General features: G+C 37.9%; 1 protein-coding gene and 2 long non-coding RNA genes across 10 annotated transcripts in view; 2 read left to right on the top strand and 1 right to left on the bottom strand.

Annotated features, from left to right (window-relative positions):
- KCNIP4 (potassium voltage-gated channel interacting protein 4) overlaps window positions 1-22,568 on the bottom strand; it is a 1,214,216-nt gene that overhangs the window by 534,135 nt on the left and 657,513 nt on the right. The window contains exon 1 of one of the 6 annotated variants that reach the window (XM_055246093.2): window positions 18,893-19,342. The exons of the other annotated variants lie outside the window; for them this stretch is intronic. Within the exon in view, the coding sequence (XP_055102068.1) occupies window positions 18,893-18,992 (100 nt within the window). The 5' untranslated portion in view covers window positions 18,993-19,342. Of the gene's footprint in view, window positions 1-18,892; window positions 19,343-22,568 lie in introns of those variants that run through there. 6 annotated transcript variants of the gene reach the window in all.
- LOC134732726 (uncharacterized) overlaps window positions 1-22,568 on the top strand; it is an 800,561-nt gene that overhangs the window by 198,677 nt on the left and 579,316 nt on the right. The window lies entirely within an intron of this gene.
- The window catches only part of LOC129464725 (uncharacterized), a 50,530-nt gene continuing 47,307 nt past the window's right edge, over window positions 19,346-22,568 (top strand). The window contains exon 1 of one of the 3 annotated variants that reach the window (XR_008651706.2): window positions 19,346-19,637. This is a non-coding gene — a long non-coding RNA (uncharacterized lncRNA). The remainder of the gene's footprint in view (window positions 19,638-22,568) is intronic. The other 2 variants (XR_010116204.1, XR_008651705.2) reach the window with 2 other exon arrangements.

Raw genomic sequence — 22,568 nt, forward strand, 5'->3', positions numbered from 1 at the left:
AATGCCATGAAACTACAATCTATAAAACAAACAAGGCCGGGCACAGTGGCTCATGCCTGTAATCCCAGCATCTTGGGAGGCTGAGGTGGGTGGATCATTTGAGGGCATGAGTTCGAGACCAGCCTGGCCAGCTTGATGAAACTCCATCTCTACTAAAAATCAAAAAAAAAAAAAAAAAAAAAAATAGCCAGGCATGGTGGTAGGTGTCTGTAATCCCAGCTACTTGGGAGGCTGAGGCAGGAGAATCACTTGAACCCAGGAGGTGGAGGTTGCATTCAACCAAGATCAAACCACTGCACTCCATCCTGGGTGACAGAATGAGATCCTGTCTCAAATAAAATAAAATAAACATAAATAAATAACACAAAGCATGGCGTGATGCCTGCCATCTAGCACTGCACAAGGAGTTACCAGCTTTGTTCTAAAGATAGCATGACTTATTGCAATAATACAAAGACTATGTATAAGAAATGAGACAAACTCTAAATGGAAATTGCTCACCAGAGCACTCAGAGCCTTTGTTCACCCATTTTCATCCTTCTCCCAATCCAGCCTCTTTGCCATTTACATGTAGCTACACAGGGGAATTTCCATGTCCTCCACTTATCTTGGTTACTTCTTTTTTCTCCTTATCTTTCCTATTTTGAAGGCCAGCCTCACAGCTATCAACTTTCAAATAAGTAGCCAAGAGGTCTGAATACTTGGAGTAAATAGAATGTTTGATTGGACAACATTGTGCATGCATTTCACTAAGTAAAATGCTACTCTGGATACCTGCCTATGATAAGGCCACCGTTCCCTATTAGTATGAAGCAATAATTGGTTGAGCAGGGGAAAATTAACATGGCCAAAGCATGTTGTATAGTAGACAGCACCTCTAACTGGTCACATATTTAAGACACAATGGCAAATGGGGAAATAAGGTACATTGCTTTGGGGTAAAGGCAAGTATGAGGCAGAGACCAATCCCTGGAAGCATTTTCTTTGAAAAGGGAATCCTTCAGAGAGTGAGGCACCTCATTTCTATTTTAAACTATAGCCAGAAACATTTCTCCTAAATGAGAAATTTGCCCTAGGAATTCCCGATGTTTGTCAGAAACCGCTGTAAATTTATTTTCATTCACTGGAGAGAAGAGAAGGGAGGTAACATTTATGACATATGCTTGTGCTTTTCATCTGTTACTTAATTTTCACAAGTTTTTCAGGATAAAATAGTATCCTTATTTTGTTGATAAGAGAACTGAGATTTAGAGAAATTAAAACGAAAAGAAAAGACAAATTATAGCATGTAAACCAAGGGACAGATCTTGGGGTAAAATCCAGACCTTTTGGACCTGATGTTCATGTTATTTCCATTCTTCGATGCACGCTAGGGCTTAATACATCAACTCCGAAATGTAATTGAGAGGAGGCTACAAGGAGACACCATTGTTTGGGATTCGACAAAAGCAGGCTGTTTTGTTTACTGTAAGATTCCTCAACACTTTTAAAATGCTGAAGTATATTTTGAGCTTCTGCGAAGGGCCTACAGGACAATGTGTCCAAAATTTTATGACCATAGAGTCCTTTCCCCCTGGAAGCATTGCCTGACCTTGAAATTCTACTGAAAACATTTTAGATACTGCTGTTGCTGAAGAGAAAGGCAAGGGCTAGAACGGCTTCCGTTTTTATTTCATAGACTTCATAGACTTCTGCATCACCTGAAATGTTGTGAGCTCACATTAATTTGGGAAATAAAATAAGTATCATTTACATGAATAAAGAATAATACTATGTACGTTCCCAATAGAATGTATTTATAGATACACGAAAAGAAATATGTGTGTACTAAACATAGGTCCGTATCTCATAATTATTATGCAAAAGCAAAAGAGGAAACATATTCATGTACTGTCTGACGAGTATTATAATGATACAGCAATGAACAGAGTTCTGTAAAACTGGGCACTGCTCAAAGTGAACAGTATACGTTAACTCATTTAATTATCATAATAATCCCCTGAAACATATGTAATTATCTCCATGTGTCAGATGAGGAACCTGGGACACAGGTAAGTTAATTTACTTCTCAAAAGTCCTACTAGTTACTTACATAAGGAAGTTTGTGGAAGAACCTGATACCAACTGTTTTTCTACAAAATTTCATACTACTTATGACTCCCACATAAACCTATTTTGCAAGGAATTCTGGCAGCCTTATGAGGACTTCTGAACCCTCATAAAGACTAATTAGGGTTCCCAGGATGTTATTTTGCCTTCTTTAACTTTCCATCCACATCTTATCCTGCTTTTTGCACTTTGGTTATTAAGAAATCAAATATATATATATATATATATAGTTAATACCAAAATATATTTTGGAAGAAACGAATACTATAAAATCTGATTTAGCACTATAAAAGTAATATTAATTTTAATGATTTGCCTGATTCTTATTCATTCATAGACATTTGATGAGCATCTACTAAGTAAAGCTGCAGGAAATATAAGTATAAATTAGAAACTCTTTCCACCTTAAAAATACGCTTGTGGGTTTACTGGAGAAGACAGGTGTTTAAACATCAGCAGCTTTGTTCTACCAGGGGCAAGATTTATGTTGACTCCTGAACAGTCTCTCTTGAGGTCTTCCTTGCTACCGGAGACACATGCACACACACATCTGTATGAGGATTAGCCAGGTGGGGCTGTTAACTCACCACTGGATCACAGCACAAGTATCCTTCCCCCAAGGTTATAACTGTACCCACAACCTTATAACTTGCCTATTTTTCTGTGATGCTTTAACCATGCACAGATGTACCTTTAGGCTACAGGCAAAACTCATGCAGAACATAATAAAAGGAAAAGGAGAATGAAACTAACACAAAAGTCCCTATCATTATTACGGAACAGAAAAAGAGAGAGAGAGAAAATGCACTTACTGCTTAGACTAGATTTTGGAAAATAATTGACAGTTATTAAAAATAATAAGAACAAATGCTTACATAGTGTTAACCTTGAGCCAGGCACTGTAGGTGCTTTATATATTTTACCTTTTTATCCTCAAAACTCTGTAAGATAAATACTATTATTATCTTCTTTTTACTGATGAAGAAACTGAGACACAGAAAGGATAAGCATGGTGCCCAACATTACAAATTGGGTAAGTTCTTGGGCCTGTGTTCAAATTCAGGTGATCGCGTCAGAAAGTACTCTGGACCACCACCAGGACATCTGTGATACAAAGTTGAGTAAGTACTGACCGAGTCACCCCTCTTTGCTGGCAACTGCACCTAACATTATACATATATATGAGAACATGTGGTATTTGCTTTTCTGTTCCTGCATTAGTTTGCTTAGAATAATAACCTCCAGCTCCATCCATGTTGCTCCAAAGGACGTGATCTCATTTTTTCATGGCTGTATAGTATTCCATATTCACAACCATTCTATAAGGTGAATCTTATCCCCACTTGTTAATAAAGGAAAACTAAGAACAGATGACTATTATTGACTGGGTTTGGATGAAAACACAAGACTATTTGAATTCAACACAGTGTGCTTTTAGGGGGAAATTGTTTTTGGACTTAAGTTCTGTGAAAGTACAAGTCATATCTTATTTACTTTAGATTCTAAAACCACAGCATGTTTTTATTAATTTTTAATTATTAAGGATACATAATAGGTGTATATATTTATTTGATATTTTGATACAGGCATGTAATGTGTAATGATTCAATCAAGGTAATTGGGGCATCTATTACCTCAAGCATTTATCATTTATTTTTGTTAGCAACATTCTAATTCCACTCTTTTAGTTGTTTTAAAATATAGAATAAATTATTGTTGAGTACAGTCATCCTCTTGTGCTATCAAACACTAGATTTTATTTATTCCATCTAACCATATATTTGTACTCATTAACCATCCCAAAGCACAGAGCCCCAAAGCAAGGATTTTTTTTTCTACTGCAAATTGCATCAATTTGAATTAAGAGTGAAGTAATCTATGTCCCTTTCTTTATTCAAGAAAAAAAAATCTAGTAATGAAAAAGGAAAATTATATGGATCATCCCTGAGGACAAGTTTTATAAAGTACTTTAAAAAAATGTATGAGATGTACTTAGGATTCCTGCCTAGTAAGCCATTTAATGGAATTTTTGCACTGGTCTTAAATGCGTCTATGTACTGCTTGAAACCTCTATCACTCCTTTCCTTTTAAATCTGTTCCTCATATTAAATAATTCTTACCTAGGTTTTCGCATGAATGGCGCCTAGGCAGATGCAAGAAGCTGCAGCTAGGGAAATAAAATGGAAACTCAAAAATGAAGGAAGCTGAGAATTGCCAAGCAGCCACAGACTCCCACTCTGCACCCGCTTCCTCACCTTGCCCTTTCCCGCATATCACATACACATTCCAATTTTCCCTTGCAGAGGAAATGAAGCAAAACACATCAATGGAGTGAAATGGTTTGTCCCTAAGAATCAGAAAACTAAAGCTCCTCTTAGCAGGTACAAACAAAAAACGAGCTTTTCTTTTAGTTAAGTAAGGCTCCTAGGCAAAACATCAAAATCCTGGGCTCTTGATAACTTCTTTGACATAGAAATATTTATAGAGATGGCCCTTTATCAACGATTCTAGAAACTATTTGACTTGAAGTTGAAAAATGACTTCAAGGTATAAAAATCTGGCATTAGCTCCAAGATGCTGACCCTGAATTCTGTTATTTTTAAAGATGAAAAACAAACTCAGAACTCCTCAATTTTAAATATGTTTTCTGGACCCAAAAATGTTTTTCATTTTACGTTGATAAATTACTATGTTCCAAAGGGGACTGCTTTTCTCCTCCTGGGAAAAAAAGTAATGTATGTTTCATATTGATATTCTTCTCCTTTTAAAATTAACCTCCAAAAAAAGCTACATAAACACATGCCAAAAAGTGACATGTTCAAAGAAGAAATGAAAAATGTCACTATGTGTATATACCAACCTCCCGTGTATATACTTTTTTAATGAGATCATTATTTTGCATACTGTTTTGAAACTTGTTCTTTTAACTTAAGAAATATGTTCTGAGTATCTTTTCAACACAGTGATATTTGCCATTCTCATGGGACTTATGGTGAATAGATGGGAGAATTTATCAATATGCAAATGAAACAAGGCTCTTGCCCAAGCTGAGTGAACTTGGGCCAAGGAAGATGACACTGATTAGGTGAGAGAGGAAACCAAGCTTAGAAGGGGCAGAAGTCTGGGACCTAAAAGAGGCAGCCAGGAAACCACACTGGTTATGACAGAGCCTTTTCAAGGTCAGGAAGGGAAGTTCATGACCTGGCGAGCAACAACTAGGTGGATGTAAGAACACGTTACCCTGCCCTTATGAGGAGCCAAAACTAGTCATTGCAGGCAAAGCACTTTATGTCTATTAAATATGTATTCTTTACAGACAATAGTCCATGAGCTGGATCCAGCTGAGGATTTTATAGAAGAAGAAATAGAGGCTCAGAAAAGTTAAATAATCTGCCTGAGATCACACAGCTTGTTAGAGCAGGGATTGTAGTCACGATGTTTTCCTCCCAAAGGCACAGCATGTTCCATTTCAACCCAGAGACAAGCTTTCTTCTTTATCCAGTGCCCTTTTTCACAATGTCCCGCCTTCTGCCTCTGTACTTGTACACATGGTTAAATATAAATTCATCTCCCAGGGAATCTTCAACAGGTCTTGGTGCAAAAGAATCAGGGTTCTTCAATGAGCTCAATGCATGTTAACTGGTAAATCTCATGGCTTATGTTCATGGAGTATGTGCATGTGTGTGGAGTGTGCTAGAGTGTGCACCCATGAGCCTAGCATATGTTTATACAAACATGTATTTGTGTACAAACAGGTATGTGTAGATGAACATACAAAATTACAATCCTCACTGATTTTAATAACCATTTTCCACGTATTTTCAAAGGCAGGGAATTAGGTCTGTGACAACTAGATATCAAACTTTCCAAAAGCCAATAAGAGATGATTGACGGCTAACACTTACAGACACAAGAGAAGTACAAATGCACCACCATTAAAAATATCTGATGATGGCCGGGCGCGGTGGCTCACGCCTGTAATCCCAGCACTTTGGGAGGCCGAGGCGGGCGGATCATGAGGTCAGGAGATCGAGACCATTTTGGGCAACACGGTGAAACCCTGCCTCTACTAAAAATACAAAAAAAAATTAGCCAGGCATAGTGGCGGGCGCCTGTAGTCCCAGCTATTCGGGAGGCTGAGGAAGGATAATGGCATGAACCCGGGAGGCGGAGGTTGCAGTGAGCCAAGATCGCACCACTGCACTCTGGCCTGGGTGACAGAGTGAGACTCCGCCTCAAAAAAAGTAAAGAAAAAAAGTCTGATGAATAAATCTTCATCACTGAAACTCAGAATACAAGTAGAAAATTCCTGTCTATGTATTGGAATTTTACTATATTTATGAAGGCACAGTATACAAACACCTTTCAGGAATTCATCTGTTGCTTTAAGAGAAGTCTGAAAGTCTTTTCTTAAGCATTTTCAACGTAATAAATAAACTACTATTTGAACACATTTTGTTGGGTCTTCTCCCTGAAATATTGTACAAATTATTTGGATTGATAGTACAAAACTGCAGTCACACCACTAGGAAATGGGATTTTAAGTCACGGCCTTAGCCTCATCACACATCTGGAGGACACCATTCCCACACCTTTCCTACCTTGTTCAATTTAAATCTTCCATGGTGGTACCTCCATCGTCTGAGCTACAATATTTATTTTTGCAAATTTGGAGGGTTGTACTAACAGATACTCTTTAATTTCTTGCTTTTTTCCCTATTCTCTCATTTGCTACCGAGTCCTTCCCTTCTCTTTGAACACGTCTGTAAGAATGGTCTTGCAGTAATATACCCAAGAAAATACCTCCTTTATCTAAGTCAGGAAGAGTGTTCTTTTAAAACTATGACCGCAAATCTCAAATGGGCACTCAGCACTGCCCGGCAATCTTCTCACATTTGCTCGGTATATTCACTTCCCCAGGCTCTGATAAGACTATACGTTATTTCCTTTCTCCTTGAAATATCAATTACTCCCCACCACACAAATGCTTTTCACCTCACCCTACTTCATACTAACTGAGAAGAAAGCAGTTGGACACAATATCTCTCAACTTCCCATTATGGATATACCAATATCTAAGCCTATATTCTCTGCTTTCCCTAGCATATAATGCAGAGAAAGAGAGGCTTTGCTGCAACTAAAGCCAACTCCTTTACGACATCAGGGACCTCAGTGGTTTTTTCCCTATAGCATCCCCAGCACCTAGAAGAGTACCCAGCAGGAGCTCAGTAAATATAAATTCAATGAATGAATGAATGAATGAATGAATACCTATGACTATGAAAGATTCTATCTGTCCTAAATGGGGAGTGTTTTAGGGTGATACTCGACATCTGTAGGACATGGATAGATAACCTTATGTAAAACAAATGATAATAAATAGGAGATAATGTTCACCCTTGCCTCATCTACTCTGTCTTTGTCTTATCTGGCTTCTTACATTGTATCTAATAATTAGTGGTTACATTCATAGGATATAGTAATAGAGCCAGCTACCTTCCATTCATCTCTATAAGTCTTAACAACAGTGATCAATTTACATAAGATGAAACTGAAGCTCAAAGGAGTCAAGTATGTTACCCAATGTCAACTCTTAAGTGAAGGAGGTAGGGTTCAAGTCTATGGATGTTTTTAAATGGGAAAGTCCATACTCTTTCCACTCAGCCATGCTGTCAATCAGCCCCTGAGACCTTCCTGCAAGTGCAAGTTCAACTGAGTTTCTTAGCCAATCCTTCGGGAAATAGGACTACATTCTACTGCAGTCTCCTGGAAATGTCATGCTGTCAAATAATCCCATCCTAATTGTGTCAGGCATGAAGTCTAAATGGCCACAGAGATAGGCAGAGAGACAGGAGGACCCCTAATGGGAACTTTATATCCAACCTCTGTCTTGTAGGATTGGATCTTGCTTTCTGTGTTCCCAGTCATGAATTTTAATCATGTAAGAAAAGACGAGATCTTTTAAGATTACGACAGGAGCAGATCTTGGTATTGTGGGATCTGAAGCACATATGATTTGGGGAAGGGGGTCTATGAGAAAATAATAAAAAAATCACATATAAAATTGGGTATGGAAGTTAATATTTATTTAGAATAGGAATGGGAAGGGGTCCATGCATTTGGAAGTCTCTGTGGCTTAATCTTCATTTACTTCAAACTAATTCTGCCTCTGATCATGATCTAGCCCTACCTGGGAGGCAGGAACGTAGTGGTTGAGAACCTTTGTTCTCCAGGTGGGCAGGCTGAATTTGAATCCCACCTTGACCACTTCTAGGTATATGATCTTAGGCGAGTGGCTGAAATTTCACAAGCATATACTTTCTAATTTGTTAAACTTTAACTACCACTGGTTCATAAAAATTGTTAATATGAATGATCATATAAAGTCTTGATCATAGTGCCTGACATATGTTCAACAAAGTGCTCATTAAGGTGTGTTTGATATTGTTAGCATCTAATGCCATCTTCTTGCTTACCAGCTCTGGAACCTCTCTGCTTGAGACTCCCCTACCATATTCATTTGATACCTCCTAAATGCCGGAGCACCGGGCACTTAGGATTTGACTCTGTGTCTTCCCATTATGTACCTTCAACAACAAGATCTGGGCCCTAACTCCCTGCTGAACCAAAGCCTGGTTCCCAGCCTCGCTACAACTGTGTCATTGCATTTTGGCGTACCTATTAGTTCTATAAGAATCCTTGTTTCTGCCTGTGTACCAGCAAATCTTCCCCATTTTCCTGGGCATAATCCAATAAAACTAGAAAAAAGTAAAATGATGAAAAGCATTCACAATAGATTTTTAAGTAAAAAGCTAGAATTCCTATAATTGTGGCTAATAGGTTTGTTTTTAAAGGGATATGCAAAAATTAGATACTACAAATATGTAAAATGGTGAGGTCTTCACCTAGAATATAATGATCACTCCATTATAGGTAATGTAATTATTACAATATGTATGCTACCAAATAGCATTGTGACTTCTAACAAGTCAGTTAACCTTCCTGGGCCTCAATTTACTCATAAAATGAGGAGGCTGGACTACACTTTCTATGATTCTTGCTAGTTCCAAAAAATATGTATTAGTACATACACCTGGGATATTAATGTATCATTCACATCTCAACTTGGAATGTGCCCAATTTGAATATTTCCCTTTGAAGCTGATAAGTGAGGGAGGAGGAACTACTCAAAGGATAACAACATTGTCTTCTTTTTCGTGTGTGAAATTCACATTTTTACCTCTACTGTCACAATATTCTCACTATGGCAAGTGTTCAAGGAATATTATTTGACTTTTCAAAATTCCTCCTCTAGCAAAGTCCTATTAAGCAATTAACATTGCTCCTAAAAGCATAATTATAAGTGTGGTGTATATCCCAGGTTGTTGAAGCAACCTGGTAAGAAGAAATGAGGACTAGACCTGCTCACCCCATGTGGAAGGTAGAGGGAAAACCTAGATCAATGAAGAGGAGTGAAGTTTTGGCTTGCGCTCACACTAAAGATTGGTACCGGCAGTTGTTTCATACAAAGGAAGTCTGAAAATAAGTGTTGAATCCATGCCCTGGTGGTATCTGGAACAGAGCAAAGAGGTGTCTTGGAGTAGGCAGGTATGGTACAGAAACAATATCAGGGCATATAAATGAAGGTAGAGTCAGGAACTGTGTAGAGACTTCCTATCTGAACCCTTCAATGGCTTTCCAGTAATAAAGAATAAGTCCTAAAGTCCTTATAATGGCCCTGTAGGATATGACCTTGGCTCTCCCTCCATGGCTCCTCCCATTACCCTGGCAAGCTCACTCTGCTTCAGCTACACTAGCCCGCCTGTGCTCCTTGGATACATGAAGCACACTTCTAACCAGAATCTCTTGCATGTGACAGTTCCTTTGCCTGGAATGCTCTTATCCCAGACTCTCTCATGTCTCATGCATTCATTTAAGTATTTTCAGACAAGTCAGTTCTTTGGAAAGGCTTTCTCTGACCACCCTTTGATAAATAACACCCTGTTTCTATCCCCTTGCCATATTTTGTGCTTGTCTCTATTAAATATTGGATTATATATTCCTATATATTCCTTTATTTATATTTTTGTCTTGCTTCCCCAATAGTATATAAATTTCTCAAGCTCGGCAACTGTGTTCGTATACTGTGCTTAGGACAACATACGGACCATAATAGAGGCACGTGCAGTTAGTGAATGAATGAATGAATGAATGAAATCCACTACAACTACTCTGATTCTTATTTTTGTAGCATTTATAGTTTGTATCTCAAAACTCAGCAGATGAACTTGCAAGAATGGAGGCTTTATCTGTTCTGCTTATGGCTGCATCCCCAGTCTCTAGAACAGTAGCTGGCACTTGGGAGTTCTCAATAGATAATCTTAAATGTTGTTTACCATGAAAAAGTTCTTGTACTCTAGTTTTAAGAATGGAAATGAATTGTTCTTTGATTTTCGTAACAAGTCACCACCAGAACCAGTTTAAACCCAACCCAATCAATCAATGACAATTTCACATTATTAACCATGCTTCAGAAAGCCTAAAACTCTATATAGCAACAGCAGTGTTTGGTTTTCAGTGACAGCATCTTACAAGCACAGCTCTCACTTGTTTACCAAGCAATGAAGCAACTTTTGGTTTCAGGCATTGAGCTGTAGTCTCTCTCTCTCTTTTTGTTTGTTTGTTTGTTTGTTTGTTTGTTTGTTTGATGGAAAGATGATGGTGCTTAGCCATTATAATGGCAAAACACAAATAACTTATTATAATCCTATACAGGGTTCTAAGCATATACAAATACCAACTATATTAATCCACAAAACAAGCAGGAGAGAGAGGTGCTATGATTATTCCAATTTAGTAGACAAAGAAACTGAAGTACTGAGGGTTGGAGTGCTTACCCAACACCTACAGCCAAGGTGTATTCCAGCTGGGATTATTATTAAATCCAATTATTTTGGCTTCAGAGTCTGTGTTTTTAGTTTCTATATTCTATGGCTTACCTATGAGAACTGAAACACACACTTGTTATAATTCCAGGAGCCAGATTTGTCTTGATGATTAGTCTACTGACCTAATCAAATGCTTTTCAAATAATTGTCATGAACAGTCTGGCCGGTGGGGGTGAATTTCAAACAGAGAGGTAACGGCAGACATCTGTGGGATGGTGGCACCAAAGCAAGCAGTTAGGAAGGTACAGAATTTAGAATTTAATAATTGGCATGTTGAACAATTAAGGTAACTGCCCTTGTGATTTGTGTGTGTATATATATTTATGTATGTATGTGTGTGTGTATATATATATATACATACATACATAAGTACGTATGTGTGTGTGTGTGTGTGTGTATATAAAAAAAATATGAATTTCAGGTAAGCCAAGTGCTATATCAAATATATATATATATATATTTGGAAAGGAGATGAATAATTGTTATTTGATTGTGGTAACAAACAGCCACCAGACCAGTTTTAAACCCAACCCAGTCAATCAATTACATATATATTTGATATAGGACCTTGGCCTTCCAAAAATTCATCTGTGGAGTATCTGAACTGGCTACAAGATGGTAATGGCTCAGTATTACTAAACGTATTCAGACAAGTCATAGAGGTGAAAAACACCTCAATTTATGGCTAAATCCCTCAGCCTGATAGTTCTTTGTAATGGCACCTATTTCTAATCTTAAAGTTATGCCAAAAAGCAACTTCACTATCACTCAGCCCTAAATTCTTGGACCATAAGCAGAATAACAAGAGAGCTACAATTTGAATAAGCATTTTATGAAACAGGTTACGTTTGAAGTTTATCTTCTGAATGTAATTCATTAACTTTTTCTTTGCTGAAAAGAGTTCTGTCAATAACAAATCATTTTTAGGTCATTTCGTCTCTCTGGGACTCAGTTTCCTTATCTATAAGACGATCAATTTGAAACTGGCAGTTTCTGCAGGATGTTTTGTTCTATGAAACCTTGAGAAATCAGAGCTACAATTATGTAAATTACTGATATATCTTCTCTTATTTTTCCCTCTTCCTCATTTTTCTGGGTTCACTATTGTACCTATGCTTTTACTAATGTCTCTACGTAGAACTAGAAGTAAAAAAAAAAATGAAACCAATTCTTAAATACAATTTTTAATGGGCATATTCTGTAAGAGGAGTTCATATTGTGTATGACTTTTATGTATCTATGTATGTTTTATCTTACTTTGGAATATCTTGTGCAGTCACAATGAATGCCTTTTGGATTGGAGCTACAACAAAGATATTGGAATTAATCTAGACTCCTTCATTTATTTCCTTGTGATCTTAAGCAAGTTATTATTCTCCCTGAACTCCTAGTTTATTCATCTGCAAAATCAAAATATCACTTTCAGTCTTGCATGGTTGGGATGATAATTCCAAGGCGAGGCATATGCAACACTTTTTTTCACCCTCTTTGTCTTATATAGGTTCTCAACTAAGGTAAGCTTTCCTCCCTCCCTTGTACTCTGTTCTCAATAACTAGAACCATCAGGGTTCCTTCTTGTTTTTTACTTGCTGAGAAAGGTTGGGGTGTGCGTTTTCTGTTGATGACCATCTTCATCAAGCCTTAAAACCCAATTGATGCTTGTGTTATGCTTTAATTCAATGCTGGATGCACTTACTTCAAAATATTACTCCAATATGGATCATCTTACTGCCTTCGTCCATGCTTCGGTCAACCCAATCCATACATCTCAGACCTTTTCATAAATAACAGTAGTCCTGGATTCAAGGTCTCACTTTTTCTCAGTAGCATCTTATGTTGAATTTCCTCTTTTCTCCAAAATCACCAGCCCTTCTCTGCCCCATCTATTTCCAGCAATCCTATTTGTCTCCCAAAGCAAACCAGATCGACTCTCAGTTTGAGAATAAACATTTCTGTCTATTTTCTTTTCAAATTTTACCCCAGATCCCAACTAAAGTGTGCACTTGATTTGACTGAAATTAAAGCTGATTTATTCATGTTACAAGATTTTGTTTAATTTAGAACATAGTGACTTTATAATATTCTTTTATTTGTGTTTAGAAGAGTACAGTAGGCATGCTTATGCTTATTAAATAATGTAAGTGACTGAGAGTATTTCATGCATAGAATGTGTCCAAGAAAGGCTTGTGGAAAGCCATTAATGAATGCCTGATTTAACACTTTCTCCCCTTTGCAAAATTATTAGCCATTGCCCATGATGTTGTAATGCTTAGGAAATGAAAATTATATAATAAGATATGGAGTCTGATGGCCTGAGTTTGAGTTCCAGTTTTATGATTTACTAGTTGAGTAACCTTGATCCAAATTCAGTGGACTCTATAGGTTTAAGTTTTCTTCTATCTAAAGTGTAAGTGATTACCTATCTCAAAGGATCATGGTGAAGATTAAATAAGATATTGCCATGTTATACTGTATTACATGAATAATATATCTGTACTATATTCTGTTTAACACATGTCTGACATATAGGTGATAATAAAGACATTAATATTATTTATCATTTTTCATTTTATAGCTAAAAATTTGGATTATGTCAGTCAAGTAATAGTCTAAAATCACATGACTAATAATAAGTGAAGCTGTGATTAGAATCCAAGTTAAATAACTTTAGATCCTCTGAGTGTAATCTCTGAATATACTAAATCTTTTTCTTCCAATAGTCCCCTTTTAGGCATTAATGTTCTTGAAATAAGAAAAGATGAACCAGGCTGGGCGCGGTGGCTCACGCTTGTAATCCCAGCACTTTGAGAGGCCGAGGCAAGCGGATCACGAGGTCAGGAGATCGAGACCACGGTGAAACCCCGTCTCTACTAAAAAAAATACAAAAAAATTAGCCGGGCGTGGTGGCGGGCGCCTGTAGTCCCAGCTACTTGGAGAGGCTGAGGCAGGAGAATGGCGTGAACCCGGGAGGTGGAGCTTGCAGTGAGCCGAGATTGCGCCACTGCACTCCAGCCTAGGCGACAGAGCGAGACTCCGTCTCAAAAAAAAAAAAAAAAGAAAAGATGAACCATAAGAGACCCTAAAGATGGTATATGTATTCCCTTTATTTCATTCCTAGATGGTGTAAAAAGATTGTATATTTAAATTTTCTAATATAAAGTATTTTTATCTTTCTTTTTTTTATTATAATTTAGGTTTTAGGGTACATGTGCACAATGTGCAGGTTTGTTACATATGTATCCATGTGCCATGTTGATTTCCTGTACCCATTAACTTGTCATTTAGCATTAGGTATATCTCCTAATGCTGTCCCTCCCCCCTCCCCCCACCCCACAACAGTCCCCGGAGTGTGATGTTCCCCTTCCTGTGTCCATGAGTTCTCATTGTTCAATTCCCACCTATGAGTGAGAACATGCGGTGTTTGGTTTTTTGTCCTTGCGATAGTTTACTGAGAATGATGTTTTCCAGTTTCATCCATGTCCCTACAAAGGACACGAACTCATCATTTTTTATGGCTGCATAGTATTCCATGGTGTATATGTGCCACATTTTCTTAATCCAGTCTATCGTTGTTAAACTTTACAGTTTACAAAGACTTCTCTGATACACCAAAACACATAAGCGTTGGCATGCCATTGCATTGGGGGAACCAGAATGCTGGGAGAATTAGAACAAGACTCTGTGAATTTCAACTAAGCTATTTGAGATGGAAATCAGCCCCTCCTAGTCATCTCTAGCCCCTTGGTCCTTATTAAGCATCACGGTCTGAACACACCGTCAGTGATTTTTTTCAGTTTGCCCAATTTATTGACAGATCCAGCACTTCCCCACTTCTGTCAACAGCATAGTAGAATTAAGAACTTGGGTTCTAAAAATCCATCTTTGTGTATACAGCTAATACCTTGATTAAGCCTCTTGGGGAAGCTTGTATTGCAGTATTACAGATATTTGCTAAATAAAGTGAGTTGAATAAATACAAAAGACAGCCTAGTCCTTATCCTAAGAAGGACTTAGATTACCAGCTTATTTCTTTTTGTCTTTTTATCAAAGATAATTACCACTTACAGTGACTTTTTTCAAGTCATTTGTGTTAATGCATTTTTGTGAAATTTTGCTTTTATTAAGAGTGGTAGAAGGATGGTTCTTTCTTAACTCAGTAACTGCTTCAGCATAATTTAATACATATTTAGATGAAAAGTAGATATTTTCACAGCCCAGTGTTGCATATAGAGATAATGAAATCACTTTGCCATTAAAATTTTGATTCAATTTCTTCCTGGAATGCATTAACAGAAAACCACTTTCATTTTTATAGTTGAAAAAAAAAGGCAATTTACTATTGTGAAGTTTCAGGAGTATTCCAAACCAGCATAACTCTGGAGCCTCCTAAACTCCCCACTAAGTAGAGAGAGTCTATGAATTTAAAACACTGGCCACTGGTATTGTGTTTTATCCTTAGAAATCTGCTTCTCACTATTATTTTCATGCCTACTGAACTGGCATTAAGATTACTTTTCTTAAAAAGAAAATGTAATAAATTTTAATGTAACTACCAAAAAAGTTAATAAATGAGTTAATAAATGATAATATGATGTGCTTACTTGTTATTGAAACTTTAAGTTTTGAGAAACTGTATCACGAGGATGCCTGAAACAGCAGCCCCACACTTCAAATTCTAGAGCTACAGGAAAGGACGTTTCTCTATTCTCTTGAAATACAATGAATATTTCCCTGAGATATGATAAATTATCTCACTATGGAAGAGAAGATTAGTCTAACCGTTATACTGTAAATCAATTCCAAAATAGGCCACTGACATCTATTTTATGGTAAATGATATGTGTTACATAAATTCTCACATTTTAATTACCTGTTACACTCATTGAAGTTTTGAAATTGAAAGTTCCGTGGAGATTATCAAGTCCAGTTTCTCATTTTAGAAAACTAGAAAACTAGAGAGGTAAAGTGACTTAATCCAAGGTTAGAGAAAGCAAGAGAGTAGCAGATGAGGCATAAGCATTTGTGCTCCAACTACTATTTTATATTCTCAGGAGAAAGAATGTTACCTGCTAACTGTAACTCTTAGGTTATAAACGTATGACATGGATCTCTGGGTAGTATTATGTATTCATGAATATCGTACATAGATCAGAACAGGACCCAAGACTCAAGGACCTAATCCCCAGTCTTCTACAATGAAGGAGAACTCAAAGCTCTTAAAGATAAGCAAATACAAATAATTTAGACTTTTATATTATGAATTTATTTTGAAGTACACGTATTCTATACATAGACAAAAGCAAAATAATAACTACACTATACAAACGTCATATTTTATATGCCCTTCAGAACAATATGCATATTTCAAATATAATAATACCAAAAAAACTACATTGTGAATATCATGTATACTATAAAACAGTTGTAAGTTTACATGAGGAGGTTTAATGATTTAGGGAAAAAGTTCACAATCGTCCTCATAAGGCTTTAACCTAGGTTCAAGATTTTCTACTTAATATTCAAATTTTTTCATAGGACAATTGAGCAGACAGAAATAAGAAAGGTGAAATAAATCATTATCTTCTGAACTTAGACATGCAAAATAGTGTGGGAGGAAAGGAACTCTTAGGTGAAAAGAAATCTGAATGAAACAAGCATCAGTACTTTTTTTTTTAAGAAAGTTTCAGAAAAAAACTATGAAGATGCTAGCTTGATAATAAACATTGCTTATCCTTTTATTAATTAAAATTAGGTTGTAACTGTAGAGTGCACACATTCTGATCTATAGACTTAAACTACACACAGTGAGCTACATCAATCTATTCATTTGTTTTTTATCTCCAGCTAGCAAAGTATTCAGCCAAATTAAATCTTGTTTTAAAGGTCTTCTCACTCTAAGATTTACTTTGGAGATTTGTCTTATACAGACTTCCAAATGAAAAACACTATTGCTTTCTATCTCTATCAACTTTTACGCATTAAATAATTCTTCCTTAATGTGGTTATCAACATTTTATCATTTATAATTACTTCCTAACAATCACTGGAAATCATATATGAAGTTTATATTAAAGTTTCTGAGATAGTGCATTCTCTCCATAGTATTAGTCCAAGATTGTCCTGGAGAATGCTGATATTGTAAAACATAAAATACAAGAGAGAAATTGTTCATACAAATCAGTACAGCTTTGAATTTAAGTAATAATAAAGAGGAAAGACTTCATAGAGGTTAGCAGCTCTTAGAGGAAGGAAACACAAGTTCTCATTTGGGAGAGGGAATATTTGTGCTCCTGAAACAAGCAGAACCAATACTAGAGTAGGTGTCATCACCAAATCCAGAGTCAAAGCCCTCCACACAAGAGCTGAAAGAATGACCACACAACATCCATGACATGAGATAAAACAAGTCCCTCAACAGAGCTAGGAATTCTGAGATTGTTCCATGAATCGTCAGTCTCACAGAGAATAAAAACCAGTTCATTAAAATGGGACATCCTAATCACATTTGCCAAGTAAAATAACCCACACAAATGAACAGAGAAGCCAAACCAAGTTATTGGTTTCACGAGAGTGTACAACATGAAGTCAATTTTAAAGAGAAATGGCCACTTCTAGATTTTAGAACTTATCCTCTTTCTAGAACTACAGATATTTCCATCAGAGAGGGCTACCAAAAGCATTCTGCAACTTATTTTAAAATTAAACAAACAAACCCAGCTCTCCACCATCCCCCGCCTCCTGCGCCCTGCACCCCCCGCCCCACGAGTTATAAATGTAGGTTTCTGGTAACCTACATCAGAGTGACACACTTATTTTAATTTGATGTTTGCTCTTTGTAAATGCAAACTCATTTATGTTACACTGTGGCAGCCATTCTCTGGAGGGCTGGATTAGTTGTGGATGTAAATACATTTATAACGTATTTTCCTTTTTACTTAAGTTTAAAATTTGAAGCAAGGAAAATATCTAAACATAACTACGTCAAACATCATCTAGAGCTTCTTTTAAAAATTGCTCTGCCAACTTTAGAGAAACAATGACTGGCTGTATGCAAACACACTCTCAAAATGTGTTCTGAGCAGTTAGAAAATTATAATGTAAATTTACTCAGATTCCCAGAAAAACATTTAATTTAGGAAACAATAAGGGCAAATACAAAACGTATTGTTTAAACAAAGAGGTGATTGATAAGAACAGGAGAATGAGCCTCTAACGAACATAAACAGCAATACTTGAAAAACAATTGGCTACCTGGGATCTATGTTAAAGTCTGTTATATGAGTTAGAGTCTTTTCCCCTTAGAATCTCTGTTAGTATGTAAAATAGTTAACATTATAAACACTTCTCCAGATGACCTTATGAAAAGCCTGTCATTCTCAGGATCTAACCTTAGACAATAAGAAATTATGTCTATTTATTTCCATTTGATCGATGTATTTGCATAACAAGAAATGAGTGATTTCACAATATACCCAAATAAAATTTGCCGATACAATAAAAGGAGGTATTAGATAAAATAATCAAGCATCAGTATGGACTAAATACTCTCAAAATAGGTAGATCCATTATAAACTCTTAATTACTTCAGTTTTTGTTCTGACATTTTTGATGCAAAGTGTTTCTCCTAGTTTTAACATTCTTTTGTGAAAACATTACTGCAACTTACAAAAAGTTTATTTCATTAATCTTTGCTACCCTGAAAAACCTGTCTTCCTTCATGTCCATCCCAGAGTAACATTTCTCTGGTCTCATTTCAGGTGCCTCTTACATTCATCTAAGACATTTTCATTGCAAAACAGAGAATTTTTAGAAGTCACTGAAAAGCGCTCCCTTACCTTCTAAACCTGCTTCAATCAGCCCAAACTGTTCCAATAATTTAACAAAAAGCACAATGACGATCAGAACTGCTATCATTTCAAGCCCTTCCAAGTTCATGGTCAGCTAGGTCATGGTCCGACCACAGCCACTGAGAAGTGCTCCTCTGCCTGGCTTTCTTTCTAAAGCCATTAAACTACATTAACAAGGCTACTGCTGGAGAAAGGGGAGGAGGAGAGCGTATGAGAGGGGGGGAGAGAGAAAGAGAGAGAGAGAGAGAGAGAGAGAAGGGAAAGGAGACGAGATGGAGATGGAGAGGCTGAGAAAAAGGGCGTGAGTGAGAGAAAATGCATTCATCCTGTCTGCTGTAGCAGAGGCCAGAAGTAGCAGCCGGATAAAGTCGGGCCTGTCGGAATTATCGGCTTCCTCATTATCACCCTTGCAGAGAGAGACAGCCACGCATGAAGTCGCGGCGCAGATCACCCGAGGACCCAGGAGGTCACCAGGAACGTCCCGAGGAAACATGAGGCCCTGCGCGGCGGAGATGGCTCTGCGCCCCGGGACTCTGCGCGCCCGCGCGGCCGCCACCAGTGGCTTTGTTGGGCCGGCCAGTTGCCTTGGAAACAAGAGAACCTAAGCCAGGGCTGGACTCCTGCTGCAGACAGGGAGCAGAGCACCGCACCTTGAAATACGGAGAAAAACCTGAAAACGCTGAGAGGTGTAGTGACAACTTGCATTCAGCTGTTTCAGAAACATTGTTGACCAGTAAGGAAAATCCAAATGTGTATTTTGTCCCAACTAGCTGAGTGCAGATTGAAACGAGGCTTAAGAGAGTCTTCCAGTGTTGACTTTCTTTTCCATGAGTCACCTTCTTCGAAAGCTCAGTCACTGAGAACTAATATTCTGGTTTGATTAGTAACTATCGTATCTTTTCGAAGCATGGGAATAATAAACTAATAAGTATTCATCATATTTGCATAGTATTTTAGAGTTTAGCAGCTACCTCCTCTGCACTACCTCATACAATTCAATACACCAAAATATATACAGTATTTAAGGTGTCCTTCTAGCCTTTATAAATAATGATTTAAGTAAATTTGGAGCCAGGAAAAGTTTGAGAATAAAAAAAAAACACACAAAAAAAGCGGAAGTTTTTGTCTCTCTCTTGCACAACTGTTTCATCTTTTTCTTTCCTCCTAACACTGCCCAAATAGATTAGCTCCACAATGAAATACAGAATTTAAAAAAAATACGAGAGAGAGACAGCATCTTAGAAAGCCAATTAAAGCCTCCTATTTCATAGATGAACAAGCTGAGGACCGAAGAGAGCAAAAGAGAAGAGGCAAAAAGGCAGAGCAGGATAGAATGAAGGCATCCTTCGCTTGGGGTTGGCTTTTGAGGCAGTGGAGTATAAGTTCAGAATATGAACTCCAGGGACAGACCGCTGGGATCTCTTACTAGCTGTGTGACCTTAGGTAAGTTACTTAACATCTCTGTGTCTTAATGTCCTCATCTATAAAGAGAGGCATAATAGCACCTAGCTCATCACTCCTCTGTTGAGGGAATTAATGAGTGACACCTTTAGAAAAGAGTGAGTGCTCAATCACTACCACCTCAGGTGTTTTCCACAAGTGTCTCCATGCTCTATTCAGACTTTGCTGGGTTGCCAGAGGAATCAATCTGGAGGAAGTGCAGTCCTCTTCCTATCATTCTCTTAATCGGAAACCTTCCATGGCTCCCTATTTGCCTACAGAACAAAGTTGAAGCTCCTTTGAAGAGCATCCTTGTCTCTCCATGATCCGGTACCTCCTTGAAGATTGCACCTCAGTGGTCTTACTCCTGTCAATACAGTCCACCTGACAGCTCAGCTTCCTTCACCCAAACTCATTCTGGGCTTTTCCATTTCCAGGACTTTGCTAAAATTGCTCTATCTATTTAGAAAAACCTTCCCATGCCATCTCTGCCTGTCAAGTTCTTAAAACTCTTTCATGGAAACTTCAACCAGAATTGGATCAAATCTCTCTTTTTTGTGTTTTTATGGTACTTTTCCTACTTATGATGTATTATATGATAGCCATATGGGTATACATTCTCTCCATTAAAGGGTAGGCTGCCAGAGGGCAGAGATCATGCCTAGCTAATCTAGAAAATCCCTACTGTGCCTCCATGGAGGGCACTTCTTACTTCATAGATGTTTGCTGGGTAATAAAAGTCATCAATGATTAGGTGATTACTACACACCAGATGCTTTAATGCATTGCTCCTTCCTAGACATTCTAAAAGTAGGGATGATGATTTGCAGGTGAAACACTAGGCTCAGAGAATCTAAGTAGCAGGCTCAAGGTCACACAGCTGGTGAATGATGGAACCAAGCTCCAAATTCTGATTTGTTTAATGCAAAACCCATTACTTCATCCCATTATCCAACAGGGCTTTAAATGAATTAAAAATCCAAATATTGGCACAAGTGCTTATCAGCACAGGGGTGAAGGTTATACCCAAAAAAATCCCCCAAACTGTTTTGTGACATTCTATTTTTGAGAGAGAGAGACGGGGTTTTGCTCTGTAGCCCAGGCTTGAGAGCAGTGGCGTGATCACAGCTCACTGCAGCCTTAACCTCCAGAGCTCAAGTGATCTTCCTGTCTCAGCCTCCCAAAGTGCTGGGACTACATGCACGAGCTACTGCATCTGGCTGACATACTGTTTTAGCCATTAACTCCAGTAACTTTGGAACATGAAAAGCATCCAAACTAGTAGTTAATTAAACTCAAGGATCTTTCCTCCTCCTCATTCACAGGATTAATATTACTTAAACACACACCACCTCGGAACTCGAAAGGGAGTTCTGTTTTTCTAGTACAGTGAACTCTGCAGAGCCCTTCAGCTTGCCTTATATATGGATGTCCACAGTCAAGTGCTTTGTGTTCACATTTAAAGTTGATGACCTGGGGCTGAGAAACATATGTAGGCAGGAACTTTTCTTTTTTTTCTTGAGATAGTGTTTCACTCTTGCTGCCCAGGTTGGAGTGCAATGGTGAGCGATCTTGGCTCACCATAACCTCCGTCTCCTGGGTTCAAGCAATTCTCCTGCCTCAGCTTCCTGAGTAGCTGGGATTACAGGCATGCACCACCACACCCAGCTAATTTTGTATTTTTAGTAGAGACAGGGTTTCTCCATGTCGGCGAGGCTGGTTTTGAACTCCTGACCTCAGGTGATCTGCCTGCCTCGGACCCCCAAAGTGCTGGGATTACAGGCGTGAGCAACTGTGCCTGGCAACCGTGCCTGGCCGGCAGGAACTATTGAAGAGCATCAGAGTGAGAGTCCTTCCACTTGGTCTGGATGTCAAAATTATGGGTTCCTTTGCTGTTATGTTGTTCTTCCCAAGGCCTGAGGGTTTTTCTTTTTTTAAATGTTTACGTCATTAGCTCCGGCCTTTGTATTTCCCTCTCTTGCAGTGTTTATCCCCATTTCTTCCCATGAATAAGTGACTTGACTTAGGTCTTAGTTCCAAAATTCCTATCACAGAGAGGCCCTTTCCAACTGCACTATATAGAAAATCCTCCCTCACCAGGCCCTGGAGTCACTACCCTCTCAACCAGTGTTATTTTCCTCCAAAGCATTGTCACCACCTGGCGTGTATATTTGTTTATTAAGTGTCTCCTTCTGCCAGAATTGCTACAATATAAACTCCTACC

The sequence above is a fragment of the Symphalangus syndactylus genome, chromosome 16 (genome assembly GCF_028878055.3).
Source record: "Symphalangus syndactylus isolate Jambi chromosome 16, NHGRI_mSymSyn1-v2.1_pri, whole genome shotgun sequence".
Lineage (NCBI taxonomy): Eukaryota > Metazoa > Chordata > Mammalia > Primates > Hylobatidae > Symphalangus > Symphalangus syndactylus.